General features: G+C 38.5%; 1 protein-coding gene across 12 annotated transcripts in view; it reads right to left on the bottom strand.

Moving 5' to 3' along the window:
* Nucleotides 1–63: 63 nt before the first annotated feature.
* Nucleotides 64–18,655, bottom strand: part of SMG7 (SMG7 nonsense mediated mRNA decay factor) — an 80,611-nt gene continuing 62,019 nt past the window's right edge. For 3 of the 12 annotated variants that reach the window (XM_008984855.5, XM_008984856.5, XM_008984857.5), the window contains 13 exons: nt 17,412–17,482; nt 16,217–16,277; nt 13,505–13,624; nt 12,110–12,536; nt 10,140–10,284; nt 9,312–9,694; nt 8,265–8,633; nt 7,356–7,505; nt 5,330–5,410; nt 4,693–4,852; nt 3,354–3,524; nt 3,084–3,229; nt 64–2,459 (listed from right to left, as the gene is read on the bottom strand). In XM_008984855.5, the coding sequence (XP_008983103.1) occupies nt 2,346–2,459; nt 3,084–3,229; nt 3,354–3,524; nt 4,693–4,852; nt 5,330–5,410; nt 7,356–7,505; nt 8,265–8,633; nt 9,312–9,694; nt 10,140–10,284; nt 12,110–12,536; nt 13,505–13,624; nt 16,217–16,277; nt 17,412–17,482 (2,398 nt within the window). In that variant the 3' untranslated portion in view covers nt 64–2,345. The remainder of the gene's footprint in view (nt 2,460–3,083; nt 3,230–3,353; nt 3,525–4,692; nt 4,853–5,329; nt 5,411–7,355; nt 7,506–8,264; nt 8,634–9,311; nt 9,695–10,139; nt 10,285–12,109; nt 12,537–13,504; nt 13,625–16,216; nt 16,278–17,411; nt 17,483–18,655) is intronic. The other 9 variants (XM_035280219.3, XM_078355107.1, XM_008984861.5 and 6 more) reach the window with 3 other exon arrangements.

The raw sequence follows: 18,655 nt of genomic DNA, 5'->3' as shown, positions 1-18,655 counted from the left end.
TAAGTTGGATTTTCTTCAATACTTATCTTTTAGGATAGGAAAGAAATAATCGATACACAGATCTGGTTGGAGAGAACATGGTTTAATTAAAGGCAAAGCTGATTTTCAGCAGCTGCAGGTCTTGCACAGACAGACAAACAAAAAATAAAACCCAGAAAACAAAACAAAACAGAACACAAAACCACAAAAGAAAGTTTACTACACAAAACCAGTTTCTGATAAAGATTCTCCTCCCCCTCCTCATTACTCCACAGTGAGGATGATGAGGCGAGGAATCTCGCCCCGAGAGTCAGAAAACATTCCAGACACCAAATTCTCATGCAGAATGGGGCTTTAGATGGGAACTGGGTATTACTGGGAGTGAGATGGTAAACCTGGTTAGCTTGTCTAGGGCGCAAGAATGAGTGACAGTTCAAACACTGGAATGTTGCAGCTGCCTGAATGCAGAGCTCAAACACACAAACTGGGTAAAGGTGGTAGGAAAAAGGCTTGGGACAAGGAGAGAAACGTGGACACAGGGAAGAGGCTGAAGAGAAGCACAAAAGGTTTCATATTGCCATTGGGTGGGGGGCTTCACCTTTTCAGACCTTTCAAAAAAACTATAAACAAAACCCAAACACCATGTCAAACTAAAAGAGCAATAATGTAAGCATACTGGGGGGAGGGGGCTCTAACCACTCTCTCTGAAGAGCAATGAGCATTATCTCACCCCTTTTCTTTGCTGGGGTTGCCCAGACTCCAGTGACAACCGGGGCTCCTGGATGTGCTTTGCTCTACAGCTGTGTTCCAGCTCTTAAGTTCCACACTAACTCCATACACTCACACACACAACCCCTCCCCTTTGGGACAGCAGATGGGCATGTGTGTGTACACAAACATACTCACAGACACACAAAGGAGACACCTCCCAGAAAATAAACCCTACCACTAGCACAGCAATTGAACATTTAGATTGTTTCCATAATTTCCCCTTAAAATATTACTCTTCCAGGAAATGACTAACAGAAATGCTGTCCTTCTGTTTCTACCCAAGAACATTTTCAGTCCTCTTTCCTCCTAATAAATATCAAATAAAGAGTTTATTTTCCTTTCTTTCGCCTTATCCAAAATGGACGACGTCGTTTTCTTCTGTGCGTCATGTGCACATGTCCATGTTGCCTTGAATTTCACTCTGAAAGTAGAGGCTGGGAGACTGCAGCTTGGCAGGGGCCTGGGCCCTCTGTGGGCTATGCAGATACTGCCTCTTCCTTCCTCTTCAGACTGTCTTTTGGGCCCCAACTGCTGGACCCCATGCTGTTGCTTCTTGGGAAGATGTGATGTCACACACATTAGGAATAAAAACAATTACTAGCATACAGCATCAGGTAAAGAAAGGATGGAGACGGGGCAGGAGGGTGGGAAGTAGAATGGGGGCACAAAAACCAACCGAACAAAAAAGAACCACACTGAAAGCTTCTACCTATTAGAATGTGCCAGGCTGTGAATGGACTAGCCTGCCTTCTGTGAGACTGCTTGCTATGCGACTGCAAAATGTCAGGAATCAAAAACATAATTTGAAATCCTCCAGCAGTCACCTGCTAGTCCAGCCCAGCACCACCATCCACACTGCATCCTTGATTGGGGCTCGAGCACCTACAGAGTGGAGGGCATTTCCTGCTGGAGTCTCCAGGCCAGAGGAGGGCCTACCAGAACCTTCTCAGAGGCCTTGAACTCTCCCTTATGGAACACTTCCACTGGCTGAAGAGGTCGGTTCCCCATCCTGTCACCACCAGCCTCTCACAGGAGCAGTGAACGGGGCTTTCCTTGCTACACACTGACTAGAAGCACACCTGTGTATGGAAGAATTCAGTGTGATATTTTACTACTGAGAGTAATAACAATAAAAGATGTTTAGGAATAATTTCAACTACATTCTCAGTCAGCAAAGCAATCATTAATGGATTCCTATTTTTATTCCCCAAAGAGGAAAAAAGGACTGAGAAGTTCCCATTGGCTTCTCCCATCTGCCTTCCCTTCTCAGCTTTCACTTCCCATGTGGCCGGGGACATGCACAATGGAGAAGGTGAGAGGCGGTGATACCAAGTAACTGAGTGAGATAAACAGCAGTTCTTCTCTCTCTCCCTCCGGAAGGCCCCGGGGGGACGGAGAGTTCCTGATGGATTTTTCTTTTTGTTGCACTGCGAACATTTCGTGCACACTCAGCGGGCTGGTGGATTACTTACACCCTCTTGACAGCGAGAAACAGAAAAGAGGGCTGCCACCTGCAGGGGACTGTGTGGGCCAGTCCTGCAAACCCAACATGCCATGGTTTATGGAGCCTTCATTCCCAGGTTGCCACTTTGGCCTCAGTGTGGAGGGTTCATGGTGCCTTGTCCCCGTTGCTGTTTCTGCTTCTGCTGCATTAACAGCTGCTCCAGAGCGGAAGGTCCAGGATGCATCATGGAACTGGACCAGATAGACTGAAAAACAGCCCAGATCTTGTCAGCAGAGGTCAAAGGCCCAGTTGTTTGAAAGGGATTTGCTTTTCAATCCCAGTCAAATATAAAGCCATACATACAGCCCCAAAGCCCAACCCCACTGCCCCCTAAAATCCAGCTATTAGAAAAAGTCATTATGACTCTCAAAGCTGGTTAGTTTCCATTAAGATAATTTTAAACCAGAAGTGAAATCACATTTTATGTCAGGTCTTTTTACTGAAACTCAGCTGTATGTGGTACCACAAAGGGCATTTACTAGAAAGGTTTTAGGCAAATAAAACATTTCTAAAATTAGATAGTCTTATTTTGTCAGAAAAAGCTTAAATCAAACATTCCAAGATGAATCAGAATTTTCTTAACCTTAGAATGAAACTAAAACCTTTGTTTCTGTTCCTCCGAAGATACTGCTTTACCACTACTGAATTCAGAAATTAAAAATTATCACTCAAGAATCTTCTGGGGCAGACCCTGTTTCTAGGACTTTGCTATATATGTACTATGCATCAGTCAACTCTGAGCGCCTGAGAAGGAAGCCTGTTTATGAATGAAAGCAGAGACATCTTTGCTGTAATAATCTTGTGGTTCTTGTTCCTGAAATTGACTCACCTTTAGGCTTTCCATGAGAACAGCAGAGGAATCCTCCATGGAGGGGCCATGGCCTGTCCAGGGGCCACTTGAAGTGCTGGCCTGATGCCAATTGCTCTCAGAGGATGACGTCGCTGAGAGATAATCAATGCCAAACCCACCCATGGCTAAGGGATGAAAAGAGATAAGAAAAATTCAAGAAGGTATTCTATCACTGCCAATTGCCAGACCCCAGGGAAGGACAGAGTAAATTTCTTTCAATTTTGCTTGGCAATGAAATGTAGATCTCACCTGGCTTATCAGTTTTCCACCGATCTGCAGTCCTCCTATCCCTGTTATCTGGAGTCCCAATGGGTCCAAAATTGGAGAATGGAACAGAATTATGGTTGTGAGTTGGAGGAGAGCTGGGCAGACTGCTTGGGTTAGAGGAATGAGGAGACTGGCTGGCTGGTGTTGAATGGTCTATTAAATAACAGCAACATAGGATACAGTAAAGCAATGTTACAGAAACATACAAAGAGCTACAGGTTCCTGTAGATCTGCTCACTAGAATTTTACTAACAATAACCACAGGGCTTTGAAGGAAAGGGAAACTAATGGCTCCAAAGAGATCTGCTAGATGCGTTAATTTGCCCTGCTATCTAAGGCATGTTCTTTGCCTTAAAAAAAGCAAAACAAAATCATAGGCCATTTTTGTCGACTGAATGAATGCACTATTCTGGCATGACTATTTCAGATAAATATTTATTGGTCTTACATATCAGAAAGAATCTGCTAACCTTAAGAATTACTATTAACCTTATTAATAGTAATTAATTAGTAATAGACTCTATTTAATAGTAATAAACTCTATTTAAAAAACTAAAGTTAAGCCAGGCGCGGTGGCTCACTCCTGTAATCCCAGCACTTTGGGAGGCTGAGGCGGGCAGATCACCTGAGGTCACAAGTTCAAGACCAGCCTGATCAACATAGAGAAACCCTGTCTCTACTAAAAACACAAAAAATGAGCTGGACGTGGTGACGCGTGCCTGTGATCCCAGCTACTTGGGAGGCTGAGGCAGGAGAATTGCTTGAACCTAGTGGGTGGAGGTTGCTGTGAGCCAAGATCGCACCAGTGCACTCCAGCCTGGGCAACAGAAGCAAAACTCTGTATCAAAAACAAAACAAAACAAAAAAAAAGCCCTGAAGTTAAAAATCTCAATTTTAAAAAGTGCAGAGCTGAGCACAGTGGTGTGCACCTATAGTCGCATCTACTTGGGAGGCTGAGATGGAGGGACTGCTTGAGCCCAGGAATTTGGGTCTAGAGTGGGCAACAGAGTAAGACCCTGTCTCAATAAAAAGTGCAACTTTTCCTGCAAAGAATGAACATCTACAAAAAAACTGAAAAAGAGCTGGGAACCATAAGATAGATCCTCTATTTTCTCCCTTATACCTCTGCTGGCTATTGAGAGTGTAAAAAGCTTTGTCAGTAGCATTCATTACATACCCTGGCTTTTTTTTTTCTATTTCCTTTCTGGAAAAAAAAAAAAAAACCCCGACAAGTAATAGATACATTTATAATTACAGAATCTTGTTATCCCTTAATCAATTTGAGTGTACAGAAAATGCAAGGTCTATAAACAGTTAATACCTGAACTGGCAGGAAGTGATGGAGACCATGGAGTTCCTTCAAAAAGGGAATACAGAGATGTTTCCTGGGGAGCCATTGAGGGATTGAGTTCTGCTTTGGAGCTGGGTGCCAGGTTTTTCCCGTATACCTCATTGAACATACTATTATTTGGGTATCTTTCCTGAAAGTCATGACAGTCACATTATAAACTCAATGCAAGGAAAGAGATTTGAGAAAATCCAATGTCTTATTCATGGATGCTTGGTACACTTTAAGCTTTTTTTAGGAAGAGAAATTTTGAAGGCTTTTATTTCTGTTTGTGTTTCAATTTTCCAGTCAAATTAATTTTCCTCTTTGCTTTCTCTCACCCTTACATTTGCTCTATGTAAACCGCCCAGGTTGAAAATGTGAATAATTTATTTGGCTCAAGAACAGAGCCCTAAGGGTTTCAATATTAATGAGAAGTAAAGGGTTTTAACTCATGAGGTACAAGTCACTAGCATACCCCAATCAGAGACAAGGGGGATAAAATCAAATGCCTGGAATACACTAATATATAGAAAATAAAGGAAAAAACAGACATACTGAAACAGTATGCAAAAGAAAATGATCGGTCTATACTGAAAGCAAACGGCAGGATTTTTCACTGTTCACCTACCTGATTGAGAGAGAATCCGGTGAGGGACAGGAAAGAGGATGAATGTGACATGAGCTCTGAGGGTTTCTCCAATAAGGATTTCTTCAGTTCCAGAAAAAAAGATAACTCAGTTATACCTTCCATTCTTAATATTAATCTTATGATACTATGGAACTAAAGCAAAGACTATCATTTAAGCATGCCTGCATTTGCCTGTCAAGTACAATTTGAGGCTCAAAAGACGTGAATTCAAATCTGTTACTTCCATGACACCACCTAAGTGTCAGTTGCCACAGGTGAATAGAATCCTCCTTTTATAATTGAATCTAGTCAATGATTCTATTCTGGCAAGGACCAGAGAGACCCTGGTAAACTGCATTCTGAGTGTTTATGAGGCAGGTACCTCAGGAATCCCCTTGTCAACCGTTGCTCTTAAAATAATCTCAAAACAAAATGCTGAACTGTTCCAACACTGTTTCTCTCCACCCCACAATTTTTAAAACATTTACATTGGTGAATTTTAAAAAGCCTTTTAAATCCATTTGACAAATGCCTTTGTTAATATGCTTTTAAAGCAGCTCTATTTGCAGTATATATTAAAATAGTGGCTAAAAGTCAAGCTTACATTTATTGGTCTAGCAAAGTCATTAGAAGAAACAAAGCTGACTCTCTATGCTGCCACTGAATAGCTGGCTAACAAAACATTACTAAATGCCTATGACAAGTGAAGCACTTTGATGTCTATATCATTAATGTTAAATATAGGAAGAGTTACAGTCAAGGTTTTTTAACTCGTTTTTTAAAATATGAAAAACAAAACCTGAAAATACTCCCACTTGTTCTACCATCAGCTCCATTTCCAACGAAAGCAACACTAAGGGAACAGGAACAGGAACTAAGGATTAGGAAACAAGTGGACAGACAGGCACTACCCTCAGTCCTTCAAGCCACTCCAGCGTAAAAGCAGCAAGAAAGGCAAACATGCAGAGGCAGCAGTACAGCAGCTGGGCTTCCACAATCCCTATGCACTCAGTCATGACACTACTACCATTTAAGTCTCCAGGGAATCTTTTATTGCTATTATTTAATAACTTGGTATGGGGCCTCTACTGCTACCACCCAGGCAAATTCTTAAGGGAACTTCAAGTGCCAGGGATGGCAGCAATGTCATGAAAGCTGTTAAGCTTTTATTTCTCCCGATACTAAAATTAATGCATTTTAATTTTACAAATGTGTCCTTGCCCTGTGTTTATGAGAAAGAAACAGCAAGAAAGTAAAATTCACTGTCTTTTTATGTCTTATTAAGGTGTAATAAAGAGATGTATGTCATAGCATACATCTTTCTTTCCATCTTTTATACTCCCCACTCACAGTAAAATATAATATGAACACTGACAAGCATACAGAATGTTTCTGAAATGCAGGCTGAGTTCTCCGATTTTATTTTATGTGATTCTAGTTATTTATTTTCATATTTACTCAATTATGACACTCTGACAATGTTTATAATTAGACTCCTCTTCATTTTTACTCATTCTGTTCATGAATCCAATTTTGAATTTAGATCAGGGCTCTTTCTGCAATTAATCAAACAAAAAAGAGCCATATACTCTTCAATAATGTCAGCTAAAAAAAATCAAGAGCATATTTCCTATCATATTTTGGCTACATATGAGAAATAAATCTCACTGTTCCTAAGCAAGATCAAATGACACTTAAAATTTCTGAGTCCAGATAGAAATGTCACCTGAAAAGTGAGTTAATTTCTCACCATCATACCTTCTGTGTGACCAGCTCTGCAGGATTCTTTCTGGACAACACAAAAAACCAAGGTATGCCTCTAGGATTTGAGGGAACTATGAAGTCAGAAATATTCTGCTATATCCTACTACTATCTTAAGATTGGTTTAGGTAATTAGAAAATGTTTCACAGTTCTGTAAAGGACAGCCCCAGGAAGAGAAAAAAATCACCTAATCCATGTACTACAATATCTCAGAAAAGCAGCTGGGGGTTAGAGCAAGAAGCAGAATTATGTCAAATACATACAAAAAGGCTTCGTCCAGGAAGGGAGGCGAGAGGCCCCAGCAGAGCTGGGTAAAGATCAGGAGGGTTAGAAAAAATCAGCTCTTCCTCTTCCTCCAAGGCAGCCAGACTCTTTAACAGGTCCGGAGGAAGCAGAGGGGAGCTCTTGGGGTCCTAGTGACAGAAAGGATCACAGTGAGAATGCGATAAGGGATAACAAAAGCATAAAGGAATAGTGGCATAATTAGGTGGAAGAAGACAACTAAAGTCAAGGGGATGGTGAAATAGATGGTATTAGGCAAAGAGAAAAAGGCTCTGAAATGCAAAGGCAAAGTGACACAAGGACAATGATGGAGAAAGTTCAAGGTAACAGAAAAGCAAAAATACTGACAGAACAGAACACAAAAGGTTAATGTGGCTAGTGAGTAAAACAATGCAATGGAGCAAAATGATTAGCATATCTTGTGCTAACAAAGAGAGAAACAGATCTTTTAAAAAGTTACAAATATTCACCTGATTCTCATGAATAAAAAGGGCAAGGAAAGGGACCTCCACTGTCCAAGATAACTAACTTTGGTCCTCTCAGAAAGCAATTTATTTAAATATTAGTAAACCTGTTTTTAAACTTAGATGATTCAGCCCAACTGAGAGGAGTGCTTTGTCTCAGAATTCTCTGCTGTGTTAAACCACAGAGATTTCTGTACATGGTTTCTCTGCCAGACCATCAGAGTTCAAAGTCAGTCACAGAATTCTTCAGCTTCTAACTTCCAAACTAAAACATACTGTGCAATTCTGAGGAGGAAACCAAGAGCTATACCAATACTCAGTGGCATACAGTACTAATGAATAAGAGTGGCCTTTTTATAAGATCTATTTGAGATATTCAAAAGATAGTCAACCCCAGATTGTGGGGTGATAGGAAAGAACACACACCTCAAACGGCATCCTGGGCACAGGATCCTGCTCTGGACGGAAGACTGTTTGCCGTTTGCCCCTGCGGTCCATATTTGCTTGCTGTGCCATTACAGGTCTGTTATCAGCCATGCTGTAGGAAGAATCCCAGTAGAATTCTGGGACCTTGACTTCTGAGGGATTATGGTTATATGGCTCCATGGGAAAAGGCTTCATTTTTTTTTCTAGAGGCTGCTGCTGCATTACAGGAGGTTGCAATGACGGCTCAAACAGTTTTATGGGGTCTTGGGTCTGAAGGTAGTAGGGCTGTTTCACAGGCATAATTTTCCCTAATGGGCCTTGAACCTGAGGAGGATTCCACAGCTGTTTGGAGGCATCTGCCTGTTGATACTAAGAAAGAGATGCCTGTCATCAAGGTGAAGATGAAATGCAATATTACTTATAATCAATGCTAAAGAATCACAGAATGAACTTAAGTTTTTTCCAACCAACAAAACTCCAGGCAAGGCAGCAGTCTCCTTTACCTTTTGGCCTTTTCAATACGCAGAGCTTTCTGAGAACAGATTATAGGCACCACACTCACATTTTCTTTCATAAACTATTTAAGAGGTTGAATGAATGAATATATTTGCATAAGAGCGTTTGTTTCCCCTTTCTGCTTCAAGTGCTGTGCTTCACATGACAACATTTAAGATTGGTGTCACATCTGTCTTAGTACCTCATCAAGACTGGGATTCTATTTCCCTAGTAGTTTATGTTCCTATAGGAGAATTATTTGCAGAAAATCTATTTTCAATAAAACTGACACTTAGTAGCAGCCAAGGAAAATATTAAGTTAGTTAATATTTTAACTAACTAAAAATATTAGTTAAGATCTAATATTTTATCCTTTACAAAAGGAAAACATGAAACTTTCATAAACAGTAGAGACAATACTTTTGTTTTCCCATAATCACTATAAATCTAAGGAAGAAGTATCTCAAAGTTTAATCAGCACTTCTAACATTGACTCCTTCAGCGTTTCCCCTTATTTCATTCAGCTGGATAGTACACACAACTGTAACTTACCTGCTGGAATCCAGAGTGGTGAGGCGGGCTTTTCCCCAAAGCTGGCACAGCTTTTGTAGGGGATTGTTGTTGCTGAGTTAGAGCTTGAACCTGCAACTGGCTTGTAGGCTGTGCTGTTGGCTGAGCTGGTAAAGATGTAAGGGGTTGCTGGGAAGGTGGCTGTGATTGTTGAGGTCCCTGGTTCATTGGCCCTGGTCCAGAGGGCCGTTGCTGGCTGTAAGGAATGTGGGACTGTTTCCCAGCTTGCACCTGGTTTCCTGCTGGAGAGTGAGCTGTAGGCTGAAGAAAGGTTCCCGGGACAGAAACACCAGCTGGGAAGGTGTAACCTGAGCCCATAGAAAATGCCACAGGAGGGGGGATAACATATGTTGGGGGCGGAAACCCTTCAAAACAGAAGAACACAGCTTTAGTTCTAAAGAAACAGCAAAAAAAAAAAAAAAAATTCAAAATGTCAACTTTTTTTTTTTTTTTACAGGTGGGTAGAGGGAGTCTTCCAACATATCATAAAAGGTATCAGCCATGTTGTCAATCTTTAATTTGATTTTAAAAACTACACTACTGACACTTTTCCTTTATCCACTGAAGTAATCAGTATTCTATAAGTAGCTTCTGTGTTTAGTGATAGGATTTCCTTCGTAACGACAAACATGCACTTGCAATGTACACTACACAGAAACAGCTCAAAAGTAATTTTATAAGCATTAGGGCAAATATAACTTTTTATGGCTTAATAACATTACTCCAACAGAATATACATTTCTCAGTGAGTGAACAGAAAATCTTGCACAGAAAAGATTAAGTAGAAGAAATTACAAAACATGTACTTACCTGGCCTGCTGGGAAGAGGAGGGAAGGCTCCAGGGTGATGAATGGGGATGAACTGGGAGTTACTTGCTTGGGTTGGAGTTTGAGTTACCGGTGTTTTCCTGGCTTCAGACACTGGAGTCTTTCTTAATTCTGTCTGGGATTTTACCTATGACCAACAGAGGCAAAACTATCTATAATAAACTGAAACTCAAATGTATCAGAAAGAAGCCCCTATTCTTAAGAAAGTATTTAAAACCTCATTAGATCAAAAAGTACATGCTGAAGATAAATTCACCTAAGTTAAAAACGGAAAATCAAAGCAAATTATTTAATCGCCAATAAAAGATAATTATTTGATAAACTATCTTAGTTTTACAAATTATTTTGCTTTCCCATGCTTGCAAAAATCCAAATATGTAAAGGACTTTGGAGCACATTTGTTTTAAAAATGAGATACCTGACGCTAACAAGTTGAAAAAAACTTGTTTATGATCTTAAGTTGCTTGTTATGGGGCCCAGGGTACTCTATACTCTAATTCATTAAACAGCATACATGCTATTAATTAATAATGACTATTAACCCATAGATGAGGTATTTTGGCCCTCAGCTTAATTTCATCTGGGTAGCCTAAGTATATAGTCAGGCATCTACCCTCCAGCCTGCAACTTTACCACCCTTCAGAATAATAAGGATACATTCAGCAGTAAGGCCCAGGCCCCAAGATCCTACAGATGGAGCCAGAGAGAAGTAGATGTCATATGCACTGCTCAAAGTTGAGCAAAATGAGGGAAAATGAGTAGCATTTATAGAAAACTTAGGAAGAGGTACAGAGTGTGGTGATATGTTGACTCTTTCTTTAATCATTTATAGGTGATTTGAGATGGGTAAGAAACCAAAAAAGGAGATGGTATTTTCAGTCTGGACCTTATTAAGAGCAGTTATGGAGAATGGAGGCAGGCAAGCAGAAAATGCTGGGCTTATCCCTGTTACTCTGATCCTTTGGCTTTCTAGTTCATTTGGTTTTTTCCCTTGCCCTTTCCCAGAATCTCCTACTCCCCCCATGTCTTAATTTCTACCTTGTCTTTCTCTCTCCCTGATATAATCTTAAAAGGGAATCATTTTCTTATTTCTTTTTCTCAAAAAAATTAGAGAAATACATCAAAGGTACTATTTATTTGTGGGCAGCCTTCAACAACGTAAAATTTCTCATGCAAACACATTCACTTACTAAAATGTGTTAACAAATCACATGGCCACTTAAGTATTTGGTCAAACATTAATAGTATTAATAAAACCGTCACAGAATAAAGGTCTTTTTCTGTTTATATGACATCATCTTATCTACTTGGAAAAATATTTTAATAAAAATAAAGTCACAAATAACTGAGCAGTGCTTATCTTTTCCCAGCAAGAAACCTGGGTTCTTGCTTTATAAATTCCTAGGATCCAGGATAAGATTAAAGTGATATTAATACCACTAGCTGGGACAAGTATAAATGTCAAGAAAAAAAGTCTCATGTTTCCATGAAAAAAATATATATCAATATTTTTATGTGTACACACACACACACACACATTCATATATATAAAATAGTGAACCTAAAAAAAAAAACCTGCATATGCCTTAATATACTCTCGGTTCTACTGGATCTAAAGAAGACCCCAAAGCTCCACTATAGCATTAACAAATGGTAATTATATCTTCCAAAGAAAATATAATCCTGGGTGTAACTGATGGCTTTGCAACTGACCCTTTCAAACTCCTAAAGTGGAGAGAATTGACAAAGGTGTCAAATCAGGTTGACATGTATTTTTCACTCCTAATTCCGAAGAATTGCTGAAGTAACCATCTATCACAGCTCTTTATATAACCTTACTACGCATTTAAACTTCCAGGACAGTCAATTCTCATGCCTTTAGAACAAAATGAAAAGTCTTGCCTTTTGTGTGAGCCTTCCTCTACCTGCTTTATAGTTCAAATACAGCTTACCTGCACTGCCACATTCTGCTTTCCTGTTTCCTGTAACTTTTCTAAGGTGCATTTCTTGGTTTCAGTTTTCCTCTTGTTGTTGTCCTTCTTTCCATCATTCTTAGTTACAGTTATTCCTTTGCTATAGTCCCTTCTCACCTCTTTGGGAGGAAAACTTCTTCCCTGGTCTCTGTTCACTTCTCGTGGCTTAATGTTCTCTTTGAAGGTAACCATTGGCTTCTCTCCTGTGTCACAGTTGTTGCTTAAATTTCGGCTTGTAGATAGCACTGATTTCAGCCCTGGGCTCCCATCTGCAGCCAGCGACTCTATCACAGATGTTTCTTGCAGAATGAGGTTCTCTTTGGCTTCACTGGGGTCTTCCAGTATTAATTCTGGAATTTCTGTGATAAACAACAATTTCCCTACTTCATTTTCACACTGCATCAGCCTAAAAAAGCAAAAATAAATCCATATATGAAAAACATTAACTTAAAAAATAATAACAACTGAATTGTGTATGGATCCAAGTCAACATATTCCTAGCACTAAGAACCACAGAAACAGCAGGATATAATGATACGGATTCAGAAAACCCAAAAAGTAATTATATAGAAACTGAGGTTCTCATTATCACATTTAACATCATCACAACATATCCCTCTGCTCTTTCAATGTTTGCTAGTAATTACATTTTCTGGGATGCTTCAAGTACAAGACACTAGGGCCCTTGATACTTCCTATAAGGTAGCTATATATAATTCCTATTTTATAGATGTGAAAATTGAAGCTTGGAGGTGGTAAGTTCATTCAAACATGCAAGCATTTAAGTACCTACTATATGACAGGAACTTGAATACAAAAAGGAGTAAGTCGTTACTGACTTTGGAAAGGTTATAATCTACCGGGGAGATCCCAAGGACACCCACTTGGGAAGCTGCAGATCTAGAAATGAAACTCCAAGCAATGGAATTCCAAAACCTGCATTCTTTCCCCTACACTACTACACCTGGTTTTTGCTTAATTACCTACTAGCACCATCTTGGTCTGTCCTGCCTGAAACTGACCACCATGCCCAGGCCAATACAAATTACCATGACTGTGAAAGTACAGTTCAGCCAGATTTACAGATATATTTATAAATTAGAGCAGAAACTCATGATAAACAAGAAAGACAACCAAATCCTCTCTAATACACAGTGTAATGGGGAAAATGGAGATTCTAAATAAAGAGGGTATTTATTATCACTGAGTCATAATTAGATGTTGTGCTACCAACATGTTGATTTAAGAGTTCATGATTGACAATATTTATACCAAAGCTTAAAATACATAACATGTGAGGTGTGTGTGTGTGTGTGTGTGTGTGTGTGTTAAAAGGTGGTTAAAAGGGGTAGACCAGAAGCGCCATGGACGTACCTTGGCTGATTATCAGCGATCCATTTGCCTATAGAGATCAAGCGCTGCTGTCGTATTCGTCGTTGCTGACCTTCTTTGTCTCCTGTAATACCCTGGTGACCTTTGGAAAAATCCAAGTTCCTAAAATTTACACAAACAAATTATGAGAATATTAAATTGCTAAGGATATTTTCCAGGCAACTAAATTCACCTGATTATCTGTAATGGCTTCAGATTATTTTCCATATAGGTCAGCTACTTGATGTAATCAACTGAATTTATGAGAATTTATACTCCCAAAGATTTTTACAAACTATGAAACAAAAAAGATAATATACAAATTCATTATATTAATGTAGTATTTTTTACTTACATTTTACTTTTTAGTTGGGGAGATCAAATAAACCACAACTTTTTATTAGGAAAGATTCTTTTATCATTTTAAGAATAAAGTGTTATAAACACTTATCTTGCATGCTAAATAATTTGTTTGAAATGACCATGGGAATGCTAAGAGTCTCTGAGGTGCCTATTCTAATAAATAATATTAATCTATCCACTTTACAGTGGCCCATTCTAAATCAGAAAAATGTGTAAATATCATAAAGCATATAGAGCAACTCACTGATCTCAGAAGGATAAGCCAAACTGAAAAAAATAACAATTTTTCAGATTTTTCCTTATTAAACTTTTTAAAAAAAGAACATTTAAGAATTGCCAGGCAGAAGGCTAGATGCTGAGGACACAAAGATAAGTAAGAGTCCCTACCTTCAGGAATAAATAATAATGATTCAATCTGATAAGCAGCATAATAAAAACTATACAAAGAGTAAGTGACTATAGTAAAAGGAGGATGAGTTCCTTCTGAGAAGCTCTGAAAGGTTTCACAGTGTGACACCTGAGCTAGACCTTGACGAGGTATGGGTAAGTGCTTACCAGGCTGGTGAGGGAATGGCAGTAGAGGAGAAGAAAATGTTCTAGGTACAACATGAACAAAGTTGTGGAGGAATAAAAATAGGGAGCTATTCAAGGATAGCACATGGTGTATAGGGTTTGTAAATATTGGGGGAAGTTGCAGAAAAAAGGCTAGATAGTGCTGAAACTTGAGTATCAAGCTAAAAGAGACAGTAGAGCAACCAGGAATGGGTAAATCAAAATATTAGTCATGGGATATCACTGTTTCCATATTTAAAAACTGTAACTCTAGAGGCAGTGTAGAAACAGACTATAGGAAGAGAGGAACTATATGTAGGGAGGTTTTTATACTTCAAGCAAACTGGTGATAAAAGCCTGAACTATATATGAGGAAATAAGTGGAAGGAGTTGAACCTAAGAAGCATTTCAGACACAGAATTATAAAGCCCTGGTGAGAAAGACTAATGGAAACAAGGGTTTTTCAGATTTCCAGTTTGGTCATATGGATGGTAATGCCACAGGCACAGATAGAAAATAGACAAAGAAGACTGCTTTTTGGCTGACCAAACAGGAAAACATAAGCTCAACTTTTGGTCATGTTAAAGTTTAAAATGCACAAGCGATGTTAGATTGTTAGAATATGGGCCCAAACTTCAAAAGAAGCCAGAGCTGAAAATCTGGGACCTATCATCCCACAAACATAGGGATGGGTTTCATCGACAGGGAGAATGTAGAAAGTGGGAAGGAAAGGGGAAGAAAAGAATCCTGGAAAACAGCCGGGCGCGGTGGCTCAAGCCTGTAATCCCAGCACTTTGGGAGGCCGAGGCGGGCGGATCACGAGGTCAAGAGATCGAGACCATCCTGGTCAACATGGTGAAACCCCGTCTCTACTAAAAATACAAAAAATTAGCTGGGCACGGTGGCGAGTGCCTGTAATCCCAGTTGCTCAGGAGGCGGAGGCAGGAGAATTGCCTGAACCCAGGAGGCGGAGGTTGCGATGAGCCGAGATCGCACCATTGCACTCCAGCCTGGGTAACAAGAGCGAAACTCCGTCTCAAAAAAATAAATAAAAAAAATAAAGAATCCTGGAAAACAACAACATTCAGAGGCATGTAGTTTAAAAGTAATAGTGAAAAAGACTGAGTGCTAAGCATGGAAAAAATAGTATCACAGAGCTAAGGAAAAAGGTTTGATGAAGAAAGGGGATCAACAGACTCTGCTGAAGAAAATTCAATAGAATGAAGATTATAAAGAAGTCATTTGTTTTTTGTATCTAGAAGAGCACTGATAGTTTAAACTACAATAGGCTGAAAATGACTGGGAATTAAGTGGAATCAGTCAGGTTGGCCCACACTACTTTTTAAGTTTGATGAGGAAAAGATAAGGCAACATAGGAAAATATGAGGATGTAAATTCATTTTACTGTTTTAAAAGAATGGGCACACTTGAATGTTACTAGGCTAAAGGGAATTAGTTGTTAAAAAAAAAAAAAAGAAAGGAAAGAAAAGAAAAAAAGACACTGGAAATATAATGCAGAGAGAATAACGGATAGAGCAAGGTTCTTAGGGAGGTGAGAAGGGATAGGATCAAGGGCAGGGATGGAAAGGTTAGACTTTAATCTTTATTACACAGGAACTGAAGACATGACAGATACAAATCCAATTCACAACAAACTTTCACTATTAGTTGCTGTTACAAAAATAACACACAGCTAGGACAGATCAAATATTCCTCTATATCCAAGCCCAATTCCCTCTTATTTTTAATAACAACTGCAATCACTGGCAATGAAGTAAAAGCACTTCAACTATCACCTACCTGAAAGAAGGTCTCAAGGCCAAGAATCCTTGTAATTCAAACTCCTCTGGAAGTGGTGTTGCTAAAGGGTCAAAATCAAAATTTGCAATCATTTTAATTAAAATGTTGTTTGGTAGAATACTGCTCACTAAATGTTTCAAAAAATTAATACACAGAAAGTAATTATAATGCTTATAGTTTGTTCTCTACTCTTCTTTGTAGTAATCCTGATGAAAATAACTCACCTGTCAAAACTCTGCATGTTACCTTTGAGACACAGACATTCCCCTAATACTCAATGCTGAGGAGGATGGATTTGTAAAAAATTGGCAGTCTTAAGAATTCACAGTCTTGGATCTGTAATCCCAATGTTTAGATTACCTGTCTCTTTTTACTCAAAGTACTGAATAACACTGACATCATCTGAGAACTTGTGAGAAATGCAGAATCTTGGGCACTAATTCAAACCTACTGACTCATAAACTGTATTTTAAAAAGATTTGGGTGATTTATGTGCAAACTAATGCATGAGGAGCACTCATTTAACAGAAAAAAAAAAATCAGAAAGCAGCCAAGCCAGAGGTTGTTCAGTGCAGCATTAACTAAAATGGGGAAAATTTTAAAGCAACAGAGAGTGCATAAATAAGATTATAGCACTTCCATAGGATGGAATATTATGAAACCAGTAAAAGTTATGTTGTCAAAATGCTTAATGACAAAAGAAAATGCTAACAATATAATACTAAATTTCAAAATCAGGCACAAATTTATATTTGATATGAATCATTTCCTATGTGTTTGTACATGTAAGAAAAAGGTCCAAAGAAGATATACTATCATGAATAGTAAAAGGTATCTCTGTATGGAGATGTGTGTTCTTTTTGTTTGTACCAAATTTTCTGAGTTACTTTGACAGAGCAATGTCCACAATAATCTCCTTTTAATAGTAAGAATGAGGAGGAAGGAAAGACAGAAAGAATCTAAAGGTATTACACACCCTTCTGAACTCCTATTTGAATGATGCTAAATGAGAACACACTGCCAGAACTGCGAGCACATTATCTACCTCCACCCACTTACTGTAGAGCTCAGTCACTTCTGAGATATTGAATTGAAAGTCAAACATTCATCACAAAAACCTCTTCTTCTCTGGCCTCAAGCACACCATTAATGATGGAGAACTGCATCAACAACACAAGGTGTGGGTTGCCCTTACCGTTAGTACTTGAGAGGTCTTCTTCGTGGGGATGGAAGCTATTCAGAAGAGAAATCAGCCAGGGCCAAATGCTGTAAATTAAAGAAATAATTCTGACTTTATTTTTATATAAGAGCAACCATATAAGCATGAAAACGATATCTACAGGTCCTGGACATTATGTATTTTCCTCTTATTTCAGCATTTCAAAGGCAGTATAATTTTTTAAAATGTATTTTCAAAGATATACTACAAATGATAAAGATACAACAAAAGGGAAAAATTTCCATGACAGAGAACTACTACTGTAGGTCATGTCCCACGCTCCTAATTCAACAAACAGTGAAAATAATTTGTCATTTTTAAACATGGAAAACTGAATAGGCTGAGAAAATCCTAAGCAAATAAACAACATACTATGTTTTTATAAAGCTTTCACATACATTATGAGTTGTGGAATCCACTGTTAGTTCTTTAATTTGTGACAGGGTATGGTTATACCACACAAATCCCATTCCCTGTTCAAAGTGATAACACCTCTTTTTTTAATGGTACAAAAAAGTCCATCTTGTTACAACAGCCTCTCTGTTTCCTAATACACAATTTTTGTGAAAGTTTACACACGAAATATTAGAACATATTCTTTCCACTATTCAGAAGTAAGTTCTATATATGTATTTGTTAACTGTGTCCTTGGTTCCTGAGTGAGGTATGTTGGTTTATTATTTAGATTAATAAACATCACTTTACATATAAACATTTGTATCAAAATCTGTTATCTTTCAAACATAAGAGCAATTTATAAATCTGATATAATATATATGGCCAGGCAAGATTTATTTTTAGGTGAGACAAATGCAATTAGTTTGAGTGTATTTGCTAGGTTGGGAACAGATGTGATGAGTGGAAGTAGCCATGCTGATGGCTTAAAATAATTTGGTTTTGGCCTGGAAACAATTACTTTGATTTTCCTACAGTAGACTCATCTATCTAATCACGTTATCCTTAAGATAGTATGAAGCTTACCTCTGAATATAGATCAACTGATTTTTATTTAAAAAAAAAAAAAAAGCATGAGATGAGGTGCCCACGGTAGAGAAACTGGATATAAATAATCACACCATGGAAAACTGTAAGTTAACAACTATTTGGGACAGTTGTACACTTTGAAATATGAGAATATGCTACTTTAAAAATATCGACATATACCCATATCAAAAAATGAATAAACAAATATTGAAGAATCAATGTCTGCTACAAACATT

This window comes from Callithrix jacchus, chromosome 18, assembly GCF_049354715.1.
Source record: "Callithrix jacchus isolate 240 chromosome 18, calJac240_pri, whole genome shotgun sequence".
Classification (NCBI taxonomy): Eukaryota; Metazoa; Chordata; class Mammalia; order Primates; family Cebidae; genus Callithrix; species Callithrix jacchus.
This window is presented reverse-complemented; position numbering and strand designations above follow the sequence as displayed.